The sequence below is a fragment of the Macrosteles quadrilineatus genome, unplaced genomic scaffold (genome assembly GCF_028750875.1).
Source record: "Macrosteles quadrilineatus isolate MER2022 unplaced genomic scaffold, UCM_ALF_1.0 Scaffold_1__1_contigs__length_201487025, whole genome shotgun sequence".
NCBI classification, from domain to species: domain Eukaryota; kingdom Metazoa; phylum Arthropoda; class Insecta; order Hemiptera; family Cicadellidae; genus Macrosteles; species Macrosteles quadrilineatus.
The window spans coordinates 57,712,189-57,736,436 of record NW_026542594.1 but is presented as its reverse complement, the minus strand read 5'-3'; the positions used below and the strand labels follow the sequence as shown (position 1 = coordinate 57,736,436).

At 36.4% G+C, this 24,248-nt stretch overlaps 1 protein-coding gene across 5 annotated transcripts in view; it reads right to left on the bottom strand.

The window, feature by feature from the left end:
* LOC128983202 (facilitated trehalose transporter Tret1-2 homolog) overlaps positions 1-24,248 on the bottom strand; it is an 86,782-nt gene that overhangs the window by 37,529 nt on the left and 25,005 nt on the right. For all 5 annotated transcript variants that reach the window (XM_054402402.1, XM_054402403.1, XM_054402405.1 and 2 more), the window contains 2 exons: positions 22,727-22,836; positions 21,212-21,480 (listed from right to left, as the gene is read on the bottom strand). In XM_054402402.1, the coding sequence (XP_054258377.1) occupies positions 21,212-21,480; positions 22,727-22,835 (378 nt within the window). In that variant the 5' untranslated portion in view covers position 22,836. The remainder of the gene's footprint in view (positions 1-21,211; positions 21,481-22,726; positions 22,837-24,248) is intronic.

The following is a 24,248-nucleotide window of genomic DNA, read 5'->3' as shown; positions in this document are numbered from 1 at the left end:
AGTCCAAACCATTAAACAGGTTCTTTTATTATACCTTAAAATATATCATTGGTTTTGTTTCCTAGGTAGCCTAAATAAGTATTCACAGTATGAGTTAACAAAAAAGTACTAGACCTATTACTATTATCAAGTTAAGTAGGCTAATACAGTTCAATTTCGTTTCTACAATAAATGTTAGGGAGTGAAACCATTTGGCATTTTCAAAGAACCAGTATTAACTCTTTTGCATACTGAGTAGCAAGGCACGGGTATAGCTGCTAGCGAATACGAATAGTAGCGCTGGTTGCAGTAGCGCCAGTCAAATTTTTAAGTAGTGATGGGATAACCGAATCGTTTCCATGACCGAATAATCAATCAGTTATTTTTTGCATCAATCGGTTATTTTTAGTTGAATGAATCACCGAATCAATTTTAGTCATTATTCACTGTCACAAAACACAACTAATTTTTATCTCATGGGAAACTGAATGGCATTTAGTCTTTTAGCGTCAATCGGTGATTTTTAGTCGAACGAATTGCCGAATAAATTTTAGTTTCCTGATGATGTGAGTGATGTGACAAACTAAATAAACTAAATAACTAAATCACCGAATCGCTCGGTAAGACTAATTTAACCGAACCAGGATAAAATAACCGAATTAGTCTATTCAGCATCAATAACCGATTGATTCGGTTATTTTCATTCGGTGATTCCCACCACTATTTTTAAGCGACCGACGCTACTAATTGGGACCGCCGGAATTGATTTTTTTAGTATCTTATATAACTTAGAGTTAATCATGTACTACCACAAAGTCTTCTTTCTACATCAATTACAATTCCATAATACCCCCACACCTGCAGCCTATTTTCAATTAAATCTAATTCAATAACATTAGGTTTAACGAGTATCTAGGTTATGCTGCTACAGGGAGGGTTACGAAGTGTGATTTTAGGAAAATTAGTATAGAATAAATCAATTTGCTAAATTTGATAAAAATATATCCAAAAGGAATTAAAGAATTTTGTCAGCTGTTTCGACTGCACAAGTTAGTTCTATGATATTAAATAGCATTAACAGGTTTTAAGGCACCTATAGGGTGCAGTCCTATTATTTTTTGCATTTAACACACGCATTACACAATGAGACCTCTACTTTTTTCTATGGTTCAGGGGCAGTGGTAGAGCAAAAGAACCAAACTTTCTTAAACCATGTCCTCACCCATAACTGCAATAAGCATTTTATACTTATATGCCAACCCCGTACGAAGGACGGGTACTCTGCTAGTATTATAATATTTTCTAGTAAAAAGTGAAAAGCTAAACCAATAGTCTAATTATTTCAAATAGTTTAAACAAGAAGAAATGTGGAAACTTGGAAGAAACTTGGTAATCTCCATCTTATTATTACAGACAATTCTATTTAGGTGTTGGACAATTTGAGAACATTAGCCTAATTCTGAGGTGGATCGAGTAGCCTCCTAGCTGTTAAAATTTATATTCTTGATTCAAGTAAAGACTTTTGTTTTAGAACAATCTTATCCAAATTCGATATAAAGTTATTTAGTAAAAAAGAAATCAAAGGCTAACTTTATTATGATAAAAAAAGTTTCAAATTAAAATATTAGCAAGGAAATTGGTAATTAAAGAGAGTTCCAAGCACGAACCTAAAAACCCTGAGGTTGCAGAAAGTAGGCCTATTAGACTTAACCGTGTTTTTGTTTATTTGTGACTTTTCTATCAATACGAAAAAGGAGATAAGAGTAGTTTATTTTATAAATAATGCAAGTATGACTTTAAAATATTGATTATATAATTCCAAAGGAATTGCATTTCATTATATATTATGATTTTAGGGATTGCTGGTTTTAACCGACCTTTTGAGTTATCCGACGGAGGTCGGGTCCCATTAGGGTCGGTTAAGAGGGGGTCTACTATAATATGAGTAACGTTTGCGCACAATGATTTCAAAAACCGCTCCTAGGCTCTGTTCTGGGAAAATTCTTTTTTGTTGAAAACTTAAAATGAAATTTCAATATTTTTACATTAGTATTAAGGTTTGGAAAGTAGTTTTGGCAGATTTAAGAAAATGTAAATAAATTAATTCTAACATAAGCTTGTAACCTACAGTACAAAAGAAAATTACAGTTCGGCCAAAACTTCAAACTTCTGTGCGCGCACACGGGTCGTTAGTAGCTGAACTAAAACATACGGGTACCGGTTATTGGCAGTGCTGGAGGTAGGGGTGAGTGAGTAGCAAGACCCAAATGTTTTCCAAAAGTATCACTGCCAACCCCCTCGCCTAGACCCGACCGGATTTGGTCCCACGCACAGAAACTTTGACCGAACTGTACCAAATACAGTGCAAAAGAAAAGAACATTCCAACTAATACTATTTAGCAATGATTATAGACTTGGGGTGTATTACTAAGCAAGGGTAGGGATGATTACGGCTGTTCAAAAACTTGTTTTGCGGTAAAAGACTCTACGTTTTTGAATAGTCGTAACTATCCCTTGCTTAGTAATACAACCCAAGTGTAATATAATCAATGCTAAATAGTATTCCATGGAATGTTCTTTTCTTTTGCACTGTATTTGGTACAGTTCGGCCAAAGTTTCTGTGTGTGGGACCAAATCCGTTCGTTTCTAGGCGAGGGGGTTGGCGGGGACACTTTTGTGAAAACATTTGTGTCTTGCTACTCACTCACCCCTACCCCAGCACTGCCAATAACCGCTACCCGTTTGTTTTAGTTCAACTACTAGCGACCGAACTGTAGTTTTCTTTTGTACTGTAGGTTACAAGCTTATGTTACAATTCTTTATTAACATTTTCTTAAAACTGCCAAAACAACTTTCCAACCCTTAAGACTAATGTAAAAATATTGAAATTTAATTTTAAGTTAAATGCCGGGGTGGCTGATCATGGTCTGTCGCCTGCTCTGAGCAAGACAGAGATTGTCATCCTTACAAAGAAACAGATTGAAACCATCGATCTAATACGAGTGGGGAACGTAGTTGTCTAAACCACGCAAACTGCCAAGTACCTCGGTGTCACGGTGGACAACAAGTTGAGCTGGAGGGACCAGATCTTTTGTATCGCGGACAAGGCTTTTAGGAGTGTCGCTGCTCTTAGAAGCTTATGACCAATGTCGGGGGTCCTTGGTCCAGCCGTAGAAGGCTCTTAATGTCTGCAGTCTAGTCCGTGCTTCTCTGCTCTGAGGTGTGGGCAGACACATTTAACAAGGACGCGTACAGGTTGAGACTCGCAAGAGTACAGCATCAGGCGGCACTAAGGGTAGATTCCGCGTACCGCAGGGTGTCCGCGAACCGGCCATTTTGGTGATTGCTGGAGTTATCCCTATCAAACTCTTGGCAGCGGAGAGAAAGGCAATCCACCAGAGACAAGTCTACATCGGGAAGGACAAGAACAGAATAGTGCTCCCGCACTTTTCAGGTGTGGCAAGAGAACTGGGAAAGGGAGACTCGAGGATGTTGTACTGACCTCCTGTTATCAGTCACCTGTTAGTTAAAGATATGTAAGATGACGAGTCAATACAATTTACGCCCAAACCCTAAACCCTCTAGGAAACTAGTCGAAGATAGCGGGGATTGTGACGATAATAATCAAGATGACAACAACATTGAAATTCACACAAACACTAACACCAGCGATATTAGTGAAGATGAATCATGCACCCTAACAGCGAAAAGCCCTGAAACATTATCACAACAAACACACTCAGAAAACAAATCCTTTGACGAGCAATCATTCCACGATTCCGAGTCATCGCGATCGGAAATTGTAGCCGTAGCCGCAAAGCAAACAAATTTTACCGACCAACACCAAACCAACGTCCCGGTGAATGATGAACCAGGAATGATGGGAATGAATATGACAGCTGATAGGCCTACGTTCCTTACGACGGCAACAGAAACACAGCAGCCAATCACAACACAGTTTCATGACGATCAATCACAGCGAGCTTCTCAACATGCTACAGCAAGCACCGTCACTCAACTACTCGACCCGAGACCCGACTTTATGACCCAAATTCAAACGCTATTCCAATCTTTGGATAATAAAATGATATCGTTGGAAACCAGCATTAAAGATGAAATAAAGACCCACTATAAAATCCTTGATACTAAAATTGAATCTATCACTGAATCACAAAATAAACTACAATTGGAATTAAACTATGTGAAGGAAAATCAACAAAAACAATCAGAGGAAATTAAATCAATTGAATCTAAATTACCACCACTTCCCCTGAAAATAATATTCCCTCAATTGTCTCTTCAGTGCAAGAAAATCCCCTCGGAAAAATAAGGCCAAATGTATATAATGAATTAAATAATTGTTATGAAACTGATGTTATCTGTTGTGACAGAGAATTTTTATTAAGTGAAGAAGATGAATCAATTAATGATTCCCACGAGATTAAACAAATTGATTTTCCAGAAATTAGTGTTAAAATTAATAAATCGAAGATAAATGCCCTAATTGACACCGGCTCTAATGTAACATGTATATCGGAAAAATGGTTCCTAGAAAATAAGCACCACATAGGTCATTTTGAAGAATTGCCAATTACAAATACACATATTAAAACCGCTACAGGAGATCGATCTAAGCGCATAACTAAAATCATAATGTTACCTGTAATGATAGAAAATGAAGAAACTCAACTACAAGTTTTACTCATACCAAACTTAGTTAGGAATTTAATAATTGGGAATGATGTATTAAATATATGGCAGTTTGAAATGAATTTTAAAGAAAAAGTTATTAAATTGAAGATTAATAATAATAATATTACTTTGAAGTTCGGAGAGGTATCTGTTGAAGGTATAAATTGCAATTTTGTATTTGAGCAAAGCCCAAGGCGAAGCATTGAGAACGAAAATAATGATGATAAATATTATGAAGATAATTATGATAGTGTTAATAATGATATACAAACAAACTATTATGATCCTAACTTAAATATAATTAAAAATACAGGAAGTCCCTCCCCTAAAATAGTCTCTGAATCTTTAGCAAGCAATAAGTTACTAAACAAAGAGCAACAAATAAAGTTAGGCAGTCTTTTGAATAAATACAGCAACACATTTTCTGATGACCCTGGCGTTTGCAATAAGTACCAACATGTCTTAAAAGTCAAAAATCCACAGAATTTTAAAAGTCAACTATATCCAGTCCCATTGATACATCAAGATGCGGTCCAAAAGGAAATTGAAAACATGTTAGAACTTGGAATTATTGAGCGAAGTACCAGCACCTTTATTAATCCGATCATACCGGTAATTAAGAAAACGGGAGAAATCCGGTTGTGTCTAGATGCCCGCAGAGCAAATCAAATTATTGTACCCGATTATGAGTGTAATCGCAGTATAAATGAGATCCTAGCGAAGTGTCAAAATGCAAAATGTATCAGTAGTATAGACCTCACTGCATCTTATTGGCAAGTATTATTATCAGAAGAGTCACGTCAGTATACTGCCTTCCAATTCAGGGGCAGAACATACCAATATCGGGTTACACCATTTGGAATTTCTACATCCCAAGCTGCACTGGTCCGTGCGTTAGACAAGGTGTTCGATAACTCTATTGAAGATTTCACAATGATTTATGTAGATGACATATGCATAGTTTCTCCAGATTTCGAAACGCATTTACAACATTTAGAATATATTTTTCAAAAGTTAACAGAGGCTAATATGACTATCAAGTTCTCCAAATCAAAATTCTGCCAAAATTCTGTTCCTTTCCTGGGCTATACGTTAACTGGAAACGGACTTGAAATGGATGAAGATCGCATTAAACCAATCTTAAATTTTCCCTCCCCAAGAAATAGAACACAGTTAAAGTCATTCCTTGGTTGCATTAATTATTATAATAAATTTATCAACAAGTTTTCACACACTGTTCAACCCCTACTTAAGTTAACATCTAAGAAAAACAAATTTGTTTGGACCCAGAATGAAGAGAAAGTTTTTCAAGATATAAAAAATCTCTTCCTTAAAACAAATGTACTCTCCCATCCCAACGCATCAAAACCCTTTTTCCTACAAACTGACGCATCAGACGTCGCCATAGGTGGACATCTTTATCAAGTAAAGGAAAATGAAGAAAAGGTGGCTATTATGTTCATGTCAAGAGCATTGCAACCAGCTGAACAAAGGTATACTACTACAGAAAAGGAATTACTTGCTGTTGTTTATTGTTTACAAAAGGTCCGATACATTATTTTAGGTGCAAAATTGAAAGTTATTACTGATAATCATGCAATTACATTCCTAAAATCATGTCGATTGTTAAATAATAGATTGGCACGTTGGATACTTGCTATCCAGGAGTATAACTTTGAAATTGTCCATTGTAAAGGAAGTGAAAACCCTACAGCTGACGCTCTTAGTCGAATACCGAACGATCAAAACGTTGTCCCCAATGACATCCCAAATGAATTAACAGTAAATTACATTCAAAGAATTCGAGATCCCCAGTTATATAATGAGCTTCAAAATCTTTTACAATTACAATTGGAAGAACCCCGCCTTAGAACTATTTGTAGTCAACTTTTAAACAATGAACCAGAGTCACCAAACTCAGAAAAAATTCGTGGAACATACAAAATTTATAATGGAATTCTTTATCAAAAACTTAAAGATAATTGGCGTATCATCGTACCAGAAAGTATTATTAACAGACTTATTTGGGAATGCCACGAGTACTACTTACATTGTGGAGCACAAAAATGTTATTTAATGTTAGCCGAGACATTCATCTTTTAAGAATATGAACAGAAGAATTCGAACCACATTAGCGACTTGCGACTCATGTCAACGATGTAAAATTAGTACACACCCTCTTCAAGGGACAGCCCAAGGAATAAAATGTTTTCAAAACGATCATATAGCAGTAGACATAATAGGACCTCTCCCGACCAGCGTGGGCAACGTGAAATACATCTTGATTGTCTTGGAAATCTAAACCAAATTTGTAAAACTATATCCAATTCGTCGAGCTGACACCAAAACTATTATAAATAAATTATTTAACCAATACTTCATTGAACATGGTTTACCAAACAAAATCCAATGACAATGCAACACAATTCAAGAGTGAATTATGGTTCAACAAATTAGAAGCCAACAACATCATCCCTATCTACAGCCCATTATATCATCCCTGCTTCAATATGGCAGAACGCCCCATCAAGGAGGTCAAACGGTGCTTAAGGACCAATTGCTCTAACAAACATCAAAATTGGGCCCGATGTATACCAGACATCAACACATGTCTAAACGAAGTACAACATGAGACTACCGGTTTTACGCCAAATGAATTGCAATTAGGAATAAAGGATACAAGATTCTGGGAAAAATATATCACAAATCCATTTATCACTGACACACCATTAGAAAGAAAATTATTTTTGGCCGCTGAAAGAATCACAAGTAAAAGAGAGAAGAGAGCTCAGAAACTCAATTTGAAATTGCACCCAAAATCTTTCAATGTAGGAGACTTAGTATTAGTAAAAAATCACCCTTTGTCAAATGCAGCTTACGGCGAGACCGCAAAACTATTCGAAGTCTACAAAGGCGCATTCAAGATCAGTACAATTTTAGGACATTCAACTTATAATGTAAGCACTCTAGATGATAAGAAGACATTTGGGCCATACCATATTTCAGCACTAAAAAGATATATTCCTCCTCAGCCGAAGATACAAGTTTAATAATCAGAAGTATGTCTATGAAGAATAATAGTGTATTTGAAGAAAATTTTAAATTGAAGAAAATTATATGAAAAGTGTGTGTAGAGAGACCTCAAACCCATGTAAATAGTTAAATGTAAATAAAATAGACACTCCACAAAGTGAATTAAATACCAGAAGAAATATGTAAATTAAAAACATAAAATAGACGCTCTGCAGTGTAATGAAATATTAACTTAATTAAGAAAAGTGTAAAGTGAGAAAAGACGTTAAGGAATAATAACTCATATGAACTATAATAATAGTGATGAGAAATTCATATTCCCCATTGTTCCCAATACATAAACAATAGTACTTCCTTTCTCATATCTTTAATGTTATTAATTGTCATAATTTTGTTGTTATATTGTTCATGATTCAATAATTGTGTTGATTAAGTATTTGTATTTCAATAACCATGTTCCACCCATCGTTCTTCATTAATAGTTAAGTCTTATTTTATTAAATGTTCACATTTCAAACCAAAATTTATTTCACTGTGTATCGAAACCTCATATTACCTGTAATATTCAGTTTCTGCGGGGATATTGCAACAGTTCATAAAATTTTGTATAGTTAAATAATATATAAATAGCCTATTACCAGTCAATTAAGCCTAAAAGCCTATTTAAAATATACTATGTTTAAAATCTATTTCAAACACAAGCTAAAGTAAAAATAATTATATATATCCAAACATAATCTCAAAAAGTAATTTACCCAAATTAAATTTCATATACTATAAATTGGCCTAAGTGACTAAAAAGTAACAGTGAACATCAAGATATAGAAGACCTGAATACATTGTTGCTGAAAAACATGTGTTAGGTAACAACTGGATTTCCTCCTTCTTCTACCATGAACTAGCCTGATGAAAGTGTAAAAACTAGTTTGTATGATTTTTATATTATAATATTTTCTAGTAAAAAGTGAAAGGCTAAACCAATAGTCTAATTATTTCAAATAGTTTAAACAAGAAGAAATGTGGAAACTTGGAAGAAACTTGGTAATCTCCATCTTATTATTACAGACAATTCTATTTAGGTGTTGGACAATTTGAGAACATTAGCCTAATTCTGAGGTGGATCGAGTAGCCTCCTAGCTGTTAAAATTTATATTCTTGATTCAAGTAAAGAATTTTGTTTTAGAACAATCTTATCCAAATTCGGAGGTCGGGTCCCATTAGGGTCGGTTAAGAGGGGGCCTACTATAATATGAGTAACGTTTGCGCACAATGATTTCAAAAACCGCTCCTAGGCTCTGTTCTGGGAAAATTCTTTTTTGTTGAAAACTTAAAATGAAATTTCAATATTTTTACATTAGTATTAAGGTTTGGAAAGTAGTTTTGGCAGATTTAAGAAAATGTAAATAAATTAATTCTAACATAAGCTTGTAACCTACAGTACAAAAGAAAATTACAGTTCGGCCAAAACTTCAAACTTCTGTGCGCGCACACGGGTCGTTAGTAGCTGAACTAAAACATACGGGTACCGGTTATTGGCAGTGCTGGAGGTAGGGGTGAGTGAGTAGCAAGACCCAAATGTTTTCCAAAAGTATCACTGCCAACCCCCTCGCCTAGACCCGACCGGATTTGGTCCCACGCACAGAAACTTTGACCGAACTGTACCAAATACAGTGCAAAAGAAAAGAACATTCCAACTAATACTATTTAGCAATGATTATAGACTTGGGGTGTATTACTAAGCAAGGGTAGGGATGATTACGGCTGTTCAAAAACTTGTTTTGCGGTAAAAGACTCTACGTTTTTGAATAGTCGTAACTATCCCTTGCTTAGTAATACAACCCAAGTGTAATATAATCAATGCTAAATAGTATTCCATGGAATGTTCTTTTCTTTTGCACTGTATTTGGTACAGTTCGGCCAAAGTTTCTGTGTGTGGGACCAAATCCGTTCGTTTCTAGGCGAGGGGGTTGGCGGGGACACTTTTGTGAAAACATTTGTGTCTTGCTACTCACTCACCCCTACCCCAGCACTGCCAATAACCGCTACCCGTTTGTTTTAGTTCAACTACTAGCGACCGAACTGTAGTTTTCTTTTGTACTGTAGGTTACAAGCTTATGTTACAATTCTTTATTAACATTTTCTTAAAACTGCCAAAACAACTTTCCAACCCTTAAGACTAATGTAAAAATATTGAAATTTAATTTTAAGTTAAATGCCGGGGTGGCTGATCATGGTCTGTCGCCTGCTCTGAGCAAGACAGAGATTGTCATCCTTACAAAGAAACAGATTGAAACCATCGATCTAATACGAGTGGGGAACGTAGTTGTCTAAACCACGCAAACTGCCAAGTACCTCGGTGTCACGGTGGACAACAAGTTGAGCTGGAGGGACCAGATCTTTTGTATCGCGGACAAGGCTTTTAGGAGTGTCGCTGCTCTTAGAAGCTTATGACCAATGTCGGGGGTCCTTGGTCCAGCCGTAGAAGGCTCTTAATGTCTGCAGTCTAGTCCGTGCTTCTCTGCTCTGAGGTGTGGGCAGACACATTTAACAAGGACGCGTACAGGTTGAGACTCGCAAGAGTACAGCATCAGGCGGCACTAAGGGTAGATTCCGCGTACCGCACGGTGTCCGCGAACCGGCCACCCATGTAGCACAGATGGTTGGGCCAACGTTGGCCAACTGTGGGACAGTTGGTCGATGGTTGGTTGGAGCTTCCACAACCAACCAACCGTTGTCCAACTGTATATCTCGTAGTTGGGCCAACCAATATTTACAACTGTGGACCAACATTGGTTCATTGTTAATGAAATACATTAATATGCATTGCTGGGTATCATACATCAAGCCAACCGTTGTCCAACCGTTTTTCACTCCGTTGGACGAACAAAAGATACTTTTGTTGGACCAACGATGGTCCATAGTTGAGTTTACACTACTTTCATTCTCTGGGTCTAGCTTTCACAACATTATAATAAAATATCTGGTTTTACAATACCTTTATTAGTTCCAAAAGTTTTTGGAACTGATAAAGGTATTGTAAAACCAGATATTTTATATATTACAGTTCCGGGGCTACAACAATGAATTTTAATAATTATAATAATGCAAATATTTTTTAAATTAATATTCTTTAACTTATTTGCAACAATTTAAGGGGAAAGAGTAATTAATCATATAACAGTCAATTATAATAGCATTAATAATCTAACGGTAGTTAATTAATCTATATTCAAATACCAGTATCCTCTCTAACTCCAAAAAAAAAAAAAAATAACTACTTATGATGCCTTAACAGATTAACAGAATCATATTATACTGTGTAGTATCAAAAATGTTTGAAGTATTGTGACCATTGCAACTGTCGGCTACTCTTTCACCACTTGAAAACTCTCTATATCAACAATCACAGATAGCTCAGTGGTAAGGTAAGAGGCTGATAAGTCGAAGGACCCGGGTTCGAGACCCGTCTGGGCCAAACAATTTTGTTCTAGCTTTTTTTCAAAATTTGTTTTTATGAACTATTTAATCAATTTACTCAACTAATAATTATGCTTTTCGTACTAAATCTTTATTATTTTGTGTGAAATAAAACGGTTGGTTGGATATCAGTTGTGTTATGGTTAGTTGGTCATCAGTATTTTTGGATGGTTGGGCCATTGTTGGACAATGGTTGGCTGGAAAACAGTTTAAAGAGGTGACATTTCTACCGTTGGCCAACTGTGTGGCTCCACAATTTACCAACGTTGGCCCAACCATCTGTGCTACATGGGCATTTTGGTGATTGCTGGAGTTATCCCTATCAAACTCTTGGCAGCGGAGAGAAAGGCAATCCACCAGAGACAAGTCTACATCGGGAAGGACAAGAACAGAATAGTGCTCCCGCACTCTTCAGGTGTGGCAAGAGAACTGGGAAAGGGAGACTCGAGGATGTTGTACTGACCATCTTGCTGGTGGAACAGCGGAACGGTGAAGTCGACTACTATCTCACACAGTTCTTGTCAGGTCACGGCTATTTTCAGCCGTACCACCTGACTGTATTTACTGCCCAAGCATTCCTGACGAGATACCTTTTTCCACTGTCCATGATGGGATATGCTCCGCCGGGATTCCACTCAACATCTTAGGGTGCTGTCAGTTGAATCGATTTGTGAGACCTTGCTGGAGGGTGAGGACAACTGGGACTGCTGGTAACATTTTATCCGGAATTTCCTTTAAGTTTAAAAAGACGATCTACATCGGATCACAGTCTAGATTGTGTAAGAAATTAATGGCTAGACACGGAGTAAGCCCTTCGGGCTTAGGCGAATTCGGCCTAGTTCTGATGAAGTGCGACAAGTGTTACCAGGCTAGTGTCCAATGAGTAGAGGAGGTTTTTAGTGGGTAGTCTTTGGGTCTTAAACCAGTTGGGGTCCCACACTTCAGGCCCGCCACCGTGTGATAAATGCATTTTACCACCTCTATCTCAAAAACAAACAAAAAGTATGTACAATAGCGCAATCGTATAGACAAAATGATTTAATCACTTACTAAACAGCTGCTTATTTACATTACCAGAATTGAAAAAAAGCTAGAAGCAGTTTTGAGAGGTTATCTTTAGAAAAGTATTTTTGTTTCATAGCTTAGTTGGTTAATTAATTAATTATGGAATGACAAAAAATATAATTCATCACAAGGGCAATAAGTGTCGTTTCAATCCTTGCTCATTTCCGTCCTCAGCTTCACCTTCATCGTAAAACATGAGCTCAGGTTGAGAAGAAAAAATTTTGGCCATAGTGATGAAATATACTATTAGATACTTGTGAAATCTGGGGAACTACTAAGCTTTACCGTGGCACATTTTAAATTATTATGATGCTGTTGCAGGTATAATGAATATGAATACAACATAACAAAACAATCCTATCATCTATGCCTATCTAATATGAGCAATGTTTGCTTGTATGTATGCTTGCTTGCACAAAGATCTTGTAAAGGGCTTCGACGATTTTCTTCAAATGTTGTAAATAGCTTATTTCTGACCTAAAAACAAGTTTACTGCAGTTAGAATCCTATACTCTAATATGAGCAATGTTTGCTTGTATGTATGCTTGCTTGCACAAAGATCTTGTAAACGGCTTTGACGATTTTCTTCAAATGTTGTAAATAGTTTATTTCTGACCTAATAACAAGTTAACTGCAGTCAGAACTGCCATCAAAAATCTAATTACATATAAAAATGAAACTGAAAGTCACATTTCTTTAACATGAGTCTTATGGGTTGCTAAGTAACCATGTTGGTTGAATTAAATAACAAGGAAAAAGTAAACAAAAGACTTGTAAGTTGTAACATGTGTTCATAATAAGCCATATACCCACAGTATATTAGCGAATTACAAAATACAGTACAAAAGGAAAAACATCACTTGTTACTATTGAGCAAAGATTATACTGATGATTATTCGATACATTGTAGTAAAGGCTAGCACTGTGGAGTGTGGGATCTGTTTATGACGATTAGATTAAGGTATTTGCAATCATAAAATGCTATGGGAAGGGAGGGAAACAGGTCTGTGACGTAGAAAGTGATGAAGAAAGTAGTAAAGGTGAGCAGTCCGGATTGTGGGAACTGTTTGTGACGATTAGATTAAGGTATCTGCAATCCTAAAATGCCGTGGGAAGGGAGGGAAAAAGGTCCGCGACGTAGGAAGTGGTGAAGGAAGTACTAAAGGCGATCAGTTTTGAGTGTGGGAACTGTTTATGACGATTAGATTAAGGTATCTACAAACTTAAAATTCTTATTGAGGTTTGCAATAATATGTAATTAAGGTTCTCACCCGAAAGATGTTTAGTTAAAAAATCGATGGTATTTGAAAATCATAGGGATGATCAAACATATATGACTTGATATGTAGTGTTGAATTCGAGGTTTGCAATAACATGTAATCTATTTATTTATTTAGTTTATTTGTTTATTCCAATAGCATGATCACCAATTTACACAAATATTGAAAGAACGCACCCCAATACCCAGTTTAATAAACAACGGTCAGGTATATGAAAGCAAAACGGATAAAGCTATAATGTTTTAGCCAATTACTATCAGTGTTCATTTCGTCCGAATGATGAATTTCAAGACCCTAAATTTTCAGCTCATGTTGCCACAGTTAATTCCTGCCCACTTATCACGGTGGAACGGCCAATTAAATATACTTCTCCATCTGAAATCTGTAACTTCATCAAGTCGCTAAGAATCAAGAAAGCTCCTGGACACGACGGAATACCTAACATTATTTTACATAATCTACCTCGAAAAGGACTTGCTTTCCTTGCTTCTCTGTTCAACGCCTGTCTCACAAAATCATACTTCCTGCGAATGTGGAAACATTCTCTCATAATTGTCATCCATAAGCCTCGGAAACCTGCATCGCAAGTAAATAGTTATCGCCCGATTAGCCTCCTCCCCACATTGTCTAAATTGTTTGAAAAAATCATTAAACAACGCCTAGACTCCTACGTAGATAGTGCTTCCCTAATACCTCCTCATCAGTTTGGTTTTCGCTCCCACCATTCCACGACACATCAACTTTTAAGAGTTTCTGAAGACATCATTAAAGGATTTGAAAGAAAATGTCATACTGCTGTATAGTTTTTCTTGATGTAAGTCAGGCCTTTGACCGTTTTTGGCACGATGGTTTGTTGTTTAAACTAAGAGAGTTCGGAGTTCCCTCCTACCTACAGAGAATTATTGAAAGCTTCCTTGAAGATAGAACGTTTTCAGTTAATATTGATGGCTCCCTATCAACTGCCAGACCAATTCAAGCCGGAGTTCCACAGGGCGCAATTCTTTCGCCTCTATTATATAACATTTACACTTCTGATTTGCCATTGTCAAACCATGTCCAAACAGCGGTGTTTGCTGATGATACCCTACTCTACTCTACACACCATGACATCGAAGTTGTAGCCAATAACATTCAAGTTTCTTAAACGATTTTATGGAATGGTTCTCAAAATGGAGAATAGCCATAAATCCGATGAAGAGTGAAGCGAAGATTTTTACCCTCCGAAAACCATTAGATCCTCCAAATTTAGAAATTCTAGGTGAACAGATTGCAAGGAACCCTCCTGACCAAGCAATAAAATATTTAGGTGTATACTTCGACCGAAAGTTAAATTGGAAATTTCATATTAATAAAAAATTAAATTTGGCTTATGGCAGATTATCAAAATTGTTTCCTTTAATCAACAAAAAATCATGTAGGCTATGTCTATTAAGAATGGAACCCTTCTATACAAAACACTTCTACGTCCACTATTGTTATACGCCTGCCCAGTATGGGGAACTGCTTCATCAAGCTCGATTCGTAAACTGCAAACATTTGAAAATAAAGTTTTAAGGATAATTCTAAAATGTCCCTAGTATGTTCGAACCCGTCAAATACATTTAGAACTGGGAATAAAACCTATAGAAGATTTCTCATCAAGAAAATTACGTCAAAATTATTTACAAAACTTCCATTAACCAGCAGCATTGGATTTTATAACACAGGCCAACCTTCTGAAATCCAGAGACTCCGACTAAAACCCAGATTGCCTCAAGATGTTTTATTATAACCATTTTTTTCATTTGTGTTTCATTGGTGGACTGCGCCTTTACAGTCCGACCCACTAAAACAGTGACAATAAGTGCCTGAGGGGCTAGCCATAGCTGACCTCTACCTATGTTAATATAATTAATAATGTTATTTTTTTCATTCTTATACTATACCTAACCAGTATAGCAATGTAATGCTGATCGGTTAATAAAATTGTTATAAAAAAAACAATTTACAATTTGTATACAAGATGAACATGTGATAACATCATGCATGTTAACAGAAAACTTAAGCAAACTGATTCTAACATTACAAGAGCAACATTAGTAACAGGAAATCTAAACTTGATTCAATAATTATTGACGACAACACTTTCACAGCCCAACTATTTACAACAAGTTTGCCGAATGCTCTACATCGGCAGTGCATGATGCAAGAACATGCATGTGCAGTATGTATCTTTGTATAACTAGATAAGCAACAATGTAACAATGAAGCACAATATAAAATATGAAAAACAATAACAATGGTAAACATTCAATACAATCGCTGGTTCAAATCCAAGTGAAATCACATTTCCAGACCCAGATGCCATTTTTCATTGGGCTATGAATTAATGATGCTATCTATTAAAAAGGTCGACGTTAGATAAAAAAAAAGACCAGGGTTTGGACCGTTCCCTTTCAAAACCTAAAATATGCCACTGGCTTAAAAACACACAAAATAAAAAATAAAAACACAACAATAACAATGGTAACTCTATTGCAAAATTGACAAAAACCAAAACAGAGATGTGAAAAATAACATAGCAATGGTGACACACTAGGTTTTGGGGGCAGGGCACCTGGATGCAGCTGCAGAGCGTCTGATGACTGATTGGCTGTCATGGAAGAAGTCTACTGATGCAAAGACGATGTTGCCGGATCGCATAAGCCTTGGAATAGGACTGTTCCTGTTTTGAAGGAAATTAAAGGGTCATATGAAATCAAGGATACTTTTAAAAGACTCTTTTTGTCGAGGGCCACTTATTATTGAGTGTCTTGTAATAGAGGTTCCACTGTATCAGCTAATAAGAGTTTTACAAACAAAACAGTAGGACAAGTTTAGATTATTGTTGATTTTTGATTCGTAAAGTAGATATTGTGTTAATAGGGTACTAGGTGAATCCCGTCGAAATCGACGGTTACTCTTGAGTTTTTAGGAAAAAGGCAAGCACCAACCCCTACAATAAATATAAGCTAACCCGATAAGGAATAATTATCTGTTCCTTTGAAATTGATATGTCCCAGTGATTTCATAATACAACATTTTACAAGTGCATTAAAACATAAATAAAAAAAAAATAAATCGTACCTATCATAAATTCATTATTTTATTCAAACTATAAAAAACTTGCCATGCAGTGGAAAATCAATTTTAAAATCATAAATAACTAGTGTACTTGTTGCTCGAATTCGAGCAATTGCGAAGCATTACAGGCGTTATTTTAAAATGAATAACAGTCATAATTTCCGATGACTTTATAAGAGTCGACTCAAAGATTATGGAAATACTCAAGATGTACACAACAGTTATATATAATCAAAATTTTTTGTAAATATCTTATCTTTTTCTGAAAGCTGACCTTGTTTTTTAGCGTTTTCTACAAATTTTCCCCACTCATAGCTGCATTAGGTTGACTATAATAACGATTATAAATGAAAAAAAAACATTATTTCTATTTCTTCTACTGTACTTGGTTGTGTTCTATGACTTTCCTGTTTCCATTGTTTGCAAATCAGCACTTTCAATTATTGTTCAAGAAATGTAGCAGAGTGTTAATTCAGTTTTATTTTTAGTATATCAAATTGTCCATAATTTCTCTCTTTTTTCCATTGTAATTTTAAAAATGACACCAAACAAGTATCGTCTACTACAGATGCAATACGCCAAAGAATATCGTCTACGTGCAATCTCCAAGAAGTGGTAAAAAAGGCAGAAACCAACCCATACAATAGATATAAGTTACAGGTAACGCCATAAGAAATAATTTTAAGGGTTACTGTGATATTAGGATTTTCCACTGATTTGGTAAAAGAACATTATATTGCAAAACATAGCACGATTCAAAAGAAAATCAATTTTAAAATCAGCAAAAACCATTGCAAATACTTCATTTTGACAAATAAATAACAAGTAAATCACAATTTAAATATTAACAGCTGTTTCATTAAAAAGAAGTGTAAATGTATGCATATGGTCTTGATGTAAACAAATCTGAAGAGGGAACTTCAAAGGCCTCTGGGGCAGAGCCCCAAGGGAATTTACCTTGTTTCTCTTTTGATGGCTCATCTACAGACTAAGACCTTTCTTTAGAGACCCCTACCAAGTTTCTACGCCCAGCCGTTCTCTGAAATTAGCTGTGACAAAATCCAGTTATCCCTCCATAAGAATAACATGGGATGGGGATTTAAAGGCCACTGGGGCAGAGCCCCAAGGGAATTCACCATGTTTCTCTTTTGATGGCTCATCTACAGACCAAGACCTTTCTTTAGAGACCCCTACCGAGTTTCTACGCCCAGCCGTTCTCTCAAATTAGCTCAAATTATCAAATTTAACAAAGAAAAACAGTTTCAAATTAATATTTAGTCTAGTGGAACCCCGTCGAAATCGACGGTTAATCTTGAGGTTTTATGTAAATTCAGCTAACTGCATTGGATAGAGTGAAGTCATTAAAATCTTAGTTATATGAAGGGAGGATAAGCAATAATAAGTATGACGATTGTGTTCCCTAAAAAACGTGATTGATGAATTCGTTTAACACAATATTTCCTACCTTTCTTTTTATCGGCTTTAGGTTGCCCAAAAGATTTTTTAGGAGTCTTATAATTGTTTGTTCATGAGTTTGTTTCATACCAAAGCCACTTTCACTATATGGGAGAACGAGTTCATATAATTAGTCTATCATGTTACGGAAAGAGTCAATATTTATTACTAACCACTAATTCCATCAGCTTTAGGAAAATCATTCAGATTGTATCCGGATTTATAAATAAATCTTCATCTTTTTTTGATAAAAATATCTGATTCTCCAGAAAGCAGTACCTAACATTCTTACTTCGATCTCAGCAATTTTAAATCCTTCTCTTGCCACATCGACCCATGTATTTAATCATCCTGTTCTTACTTGATAATTCATTAACTTATGGGGTAGTTTTGCCTTGGCCATATAGATCACATAAAGCTGTGCATGTATTTCGTGGATTGGAATAAACCATAATTGTAGGAAATTTTATCACAAATCTTGAACATTTGTGGAACCAAATCCATAACCTACTCCAGCATTGGTAACAAATTATGCAAATGCGATGAGATGTGATGACGCTGTTGTGTTTCCGAATGTTTTGTATGTAGTGAGGTTTAGATGCGTTGTTCAACCTAGCTACATGTGTACATCAAAGTAAAAACTGTGTACACATTTTTTTTTAATACCTGAATTGACATTAGTTCACCTACTTTACCAAAACCATAGACTCCGTAGTTAGTCTATTCCAAAACTTGAACACAGCTCTCATCCTTTAACGTACTCATCTATGACACAATTTTCAACCCGATTATCAAAAACTGTTATACCAATAAATGAATCTCAGGTGTTCTTTCTTGAATTTAAAAATAAATGGTGATTGAAAGTAGGAAAAAAAGGCAAGTGCCAACCTTACAATATGTATAAGCTAACCCGATAAGGAATAGTTATATGTTCCTTTGAAATTGATAAGTCACACTTATTTCATAATTTAAAATTTTCTAAGAGCAATAAAGCATAGATTTTTGAACAAAACATTTCAAATGTATCATATATTCATCATTTTGTTGAAACTATGAAAAACTTGCCATGCAGTGGAGAATCCATTTAAAATCATAAATAATAATGTAAACATTTAATTTTGACAGTTTCAGTAGACCTTTGAATACAATTTTAATATTAACAGCTGGTTTATTAAAAGTAGTGTAAAATTATCCATATGGTCGAAATGTAAACAAAATTGCAGAGTGAACTTTAAAGGCCTCTGGGGCAGAGCCCCAAGGAAATTTACATCGTTTCTCTTTTGAGGGCTCACCTACAGACCAATACCTTTCTTTAGACACCCCTACCAACTTTCTACGCCCAGCCGTTCTCTCAAATTAGCTGTGACAAAAACCACGTTTTTCTCCATAAGAATAACATGGGATGGGAATTTAAAGGCCATTGGGGCAGAGCCCCGAGGGAATTCTCCATGTTTCTCTTTTGATGGCTCATCTACAGACCAGGACCTTTCTTTAGACACCTCTACCGAGTTTCTACGCCCAGCCGTTCTCTCAAAATAGCTGTCACAAAGAAAAACAGTTTCAAATTAATATATAGATAACTAGCTGAACCCGGCAGACGTTGTCTTGCCTTTGACTATTTTATAATTTAAGTACCGTAACGTTTAATTGTCTTATTGTATATGAAGTGCTTATACCTAAATTAAAATACGTACGACAACTAATGAAACACATATAGTACAAAGGATAACCGATTCGTTATTATTGCTCTTATATTAATGCTAGGTTATGCTAGCTTAATTATTAATGGTTATTTTCATTCATGGTTATTAATGTCAGTATTTTTAAGATGATCTCGTTCGCATGGCTCAATCACGTCCTGGTTGAAGTTCGTTCGCTCCGTTCACTCACCTTTAGGTTGGAGCTCGTTCGCTACGCTCACTCACCTTTAGGTTGGAGCTCGTTCGCTGCGCTCACTTGCCTTCAGGTTAGCTCGTTCGCTACGCTCACTTGCCTTCAGGTTAGCTAGTTCGCTACGCTAACTCGCCTCCAGGTTGAAGTTCGTTCGCTACGCTCACCCACCTTTTGGTTGCAAATTAGCTGTTGTCATAAATGTAAAAGAAATAATAGTGCTGCACCCTGTTGGTAATCCTTGTAACTTTAATGCTATTGAACATCATAGAACAGAACCAACTTGTTTAATTGAAACAGCTGTTAAGATTCATTAATTCCATTTCTCATAAGGTTAACATGGAAAACTCCAGAGCCACTGGGGCGGAGCCGATTGGACGGATCACGAAATTGATGGTGTATAAACCTATTCCATGAAATTCTACACGTATGTACCAAGTTTCGTGGCAATCGGTTCAGCGGTGTCTGAGTTTATCACTGCCAAACAAACAAATATATATATATATATATACAAACATCCTCTTTTATACTTATAGATGTAAACATTTCATTTTGACAGATTCAGTAAATGCTCATAACAGCTGTGTAAAAGTAGTGTAAAATTATCTATATGGCCGTAATGTACCTACACAAATCTGAAGAGGGAACTTTAAAGGCCTCTGGGGCAGAGCCCCAAGGGGATTTAGCTTGTTTCTCGTTTGATGGCTCATCTACAGACCAAGACTTTTCTTTAGAGACCCCTACCAAGTTTCTACGCCCATCCGTTCTCTGAAATTAACTGTGACAAAAACCCGTTTTTCCTCCATAAGAATAACATGGGATAGGCATTTAAAGGCCATTGGGGCAGAGCCCTAAGGGAATTTACCACGTTTCTCTTTTGATGGCTAATCTACATACAATAAAAGGTTAAATTACCTGTGTCCGCCAGTCGATCCTTATGTGCTGTGTCCTATTACAGGAAAATGTATGTCACACCGATCCGGGACAACAATAAACAACATAAAATGAAGCTAATCTACAGACCAAGCCCTTTCTTTAGACACCTCTACCGAGTTTCTTTGCCCAGCCGTTCTCTCAAATTAGCTGTGACAAAGAAAAACAGTTTCAAATTAATAACCTTTGAATAGTAACCTTTGAATTACCCTAAATGCCCCGACAAGCTAACTTAATTATTTCAATCAACTTAGGCTACATAAGAGTATCAATGTTTGTTATGTAGTTTGTTTAGTCTCACGTACATTGTTCTCGCCGTAGATGATGAGTAGCCACCCAAGTATGAGGGGCCAGGCCAGTAGTAGCAAGAAGCCACGTCTGCCCAGCTTATGTGACAGTGTCCCTGCGGGGATAGCACCGACTAAGCAGCCCAAAGTGACGATGCTGCCTACCCATGAAGCTTGCTCATCAGTGATAGGGTTGGTCACCTCTGTACCCATGTGACCCTGCAGGTAGGGGATGGCGGGGGATGACCAGCCTGCCACCGCTCCCGTGGCCATTGAGATCAGACTGGCTGTGAATCACATACATATAATGTATGTCAATCTGTTGTAATTAGCGTTTTGTATATAAATGTTTATTTATGAGTCATTGTGTTTGCTACAGCATAAAATAAAACACCGAGATGTGTGAATATACTTCTGCATTTGGTTTTGGTCCGTCTGCTCTGTTCACTAAGTCCCAGAGATCAATTTTATTTACTTCATATATAGCAGGTTTATTGGACGGAGACAGAAGTAGTCAATAATAACAACAGCTCGATCTTGTAGCATTGAAACTTGAACACATATTTTACATGAACTTATGGAGGAATCGGTATATTTTCCATAAATTGTAATTAACAACCCTGATATTCAGGGCCTAGCATGACTATGGTTAAAAAATTAGGCTAATTCAATCTAAGAGCTGAAAGTCATTTAGAGCCATCTTTTTCCCACAGCATATCTTGTCGTTTTCTTCCTGTTTTTGTCAGTCCTAATATTGTCTTTATAAATTGTATTACTTCCCCTTTGCTTCTATTTAAAATCATGTTTTTGTATGCATCCAAACAAATAAATAAGCTTGGAGTTTTTCTCCAGGTAGTACAAACTGTGTTTTTTGAACCCAGTGACAAGACCTGTATTATACAGTAATTATTTACCTATTTTGCCTGAAGGTCTTGTAGTTAATACTTGATTAACACTCGATGCGCATTTCGCCGCTCAGTGCGGCATCTTCATGGAGTATCTTCTTAAACACTACTGTTACTATGTACATATTTACAAAGTATTTACCAATCACTAACCGGTCACATTCGCGGTCGCGGTTGCCCGGCGGCGACACAAGCGGCGGGGTACATTTCGTTCCGCCGTCAACAGTGCGGAACGAAATGTACCCCGCCGCTTGTGTCGCCGCCGGGCAACCGCGACCGCGAATGTGACCGGTTAGTGATTGGTAAATACTTTGTAAATATGTACATAGTAACAGTAGTGTTTAAGAAGATACTCCATGAAGATGCCGCACTGAGCGGCGAAATGCGCATCGAGTGTTAATCAAGTATTAACTACAAGACCTTCAGGCAAAATAGGTAAATAATTACAGTACAAACTGTATTTTCCTACGTTTATCACCACACAAATATTCTTCCCAAGAGGTGTGCTTTGGAACAGTCAGAGATTCATTTAGGATAAATTTTGGAAAATTCTGGATTGTTTACAAAATATGTAAGCTACTTTTTAGAAACTTCAATATCCACTAGTTGAACATTTACTTGTGCTTACCCAGCAGAGCCGCAAGATGCTGAGGCCACTTCTTGCTGTGAGATAACACAGTAGACTCCTTGGCTAGGAGAGCCTGGGTCTCAGAGATGACCACTCTACCTTCAGTCATTCTGCAACAGAGTGGGTGGTGCAACAGTTACAGTATAGCAGAATGTTCACTAGTAGTACTTTTTTAATACTTTTCAATGAAATGGCAACCATACAAAGTAGGTATTTTAAGCCAAGTATGAATGGATATGAGTGTAGAATGAGTGGCGCGATCTTGTAGTCTTGTTAGTGACTAAGGCCGGCATATTCCTTAGACACAGCTGTTAATTAATAGCCCATACAGCTAATGGCAACTAAGGGACCTACAGTTTATAGTGGAATCCGAACAACATTTTTGCCTTGGTATATACAAATTGGTCTAATTTTCAGGATAGTACTGCGGATAGTCGTAGTACTCACTCGTGCGGACGTTAATCCACACCAGGGAGTATCGCATCCACAGTGCATGCCTATAAATATCCACAATTTGTAACCTCCTATTAGCTGGATTACAAGACAACACCACCTTAGTGTTAAGGATTCATCATTGAAGACTATTTTTATAGCTATCTCCATGTAGAGAAATTTCCAAAACCTTCTTCGTATTAAAAACTATTTGTAACTAAATTGTACAGAAAATTTACTCCAAATAAAAAAAAAACTTTAAGCCAAGGGTCCCCGCAAGATATATTGCTGTAGGAGGGGGGCAAACTGTGGTAATGATTCTGTCAATTAGGAATATTAAGATAGCTTATAGGAAAGGATGAGGAAAAGGCTCCTAAAACCACTGAGTCACACCACTAGTTGCTAGTGGTATTAAATCAATCCAACAGCATCCCGCTGCCACTCTAATGGATAGAACCAGAAGGCCTGTCTTATTCAATAGATTGTGCCTTAATTAATTTGCAAACAAATTGCCTTTTAACTTTACAATTAACGAGGTTTGTGATGAATGCATACCTCGCAGGAGGAACAGGTGCAATAAGCCACCTGGCAAGACCTCAGTATTAATACTAGTGGGTTGAGTGCAGAATTGCATTGAACTGCCTTGAGAGCTAGAAAACTTGCTACTGGAACCGGTAGTCAGATTTATTTATTATTTATTCGAGTACAAAAAAATAAGTTTTACAAATAAGTTTCCAAGAAGCTGCAAAAGCCTTACAAGGCTTGTCTGCAGCTAACACTATAGATAACAAATCATATTCCGATATTCGTTCCAAAGTCCAAAAATCTATCAGTCAGCAGCGGCTTCAATCTTAATTTAATAAACTACGTTAATTTTAACCACAGCTAAGAATATGATGTATAACAATAAAAATAAAATTAACAACAAATACTGTATCAACAATAATAAATATTTTTCATGGCAATTACAAAAATATAACAATAGGCTATTTAAACTATCTATTCTATATATAATTCAGTTTTAAAAATCTTTTGTACAACTAAATGTAAGAGTTCTACTGGACCGATTTCATTAGTTAATGGGTCGTTG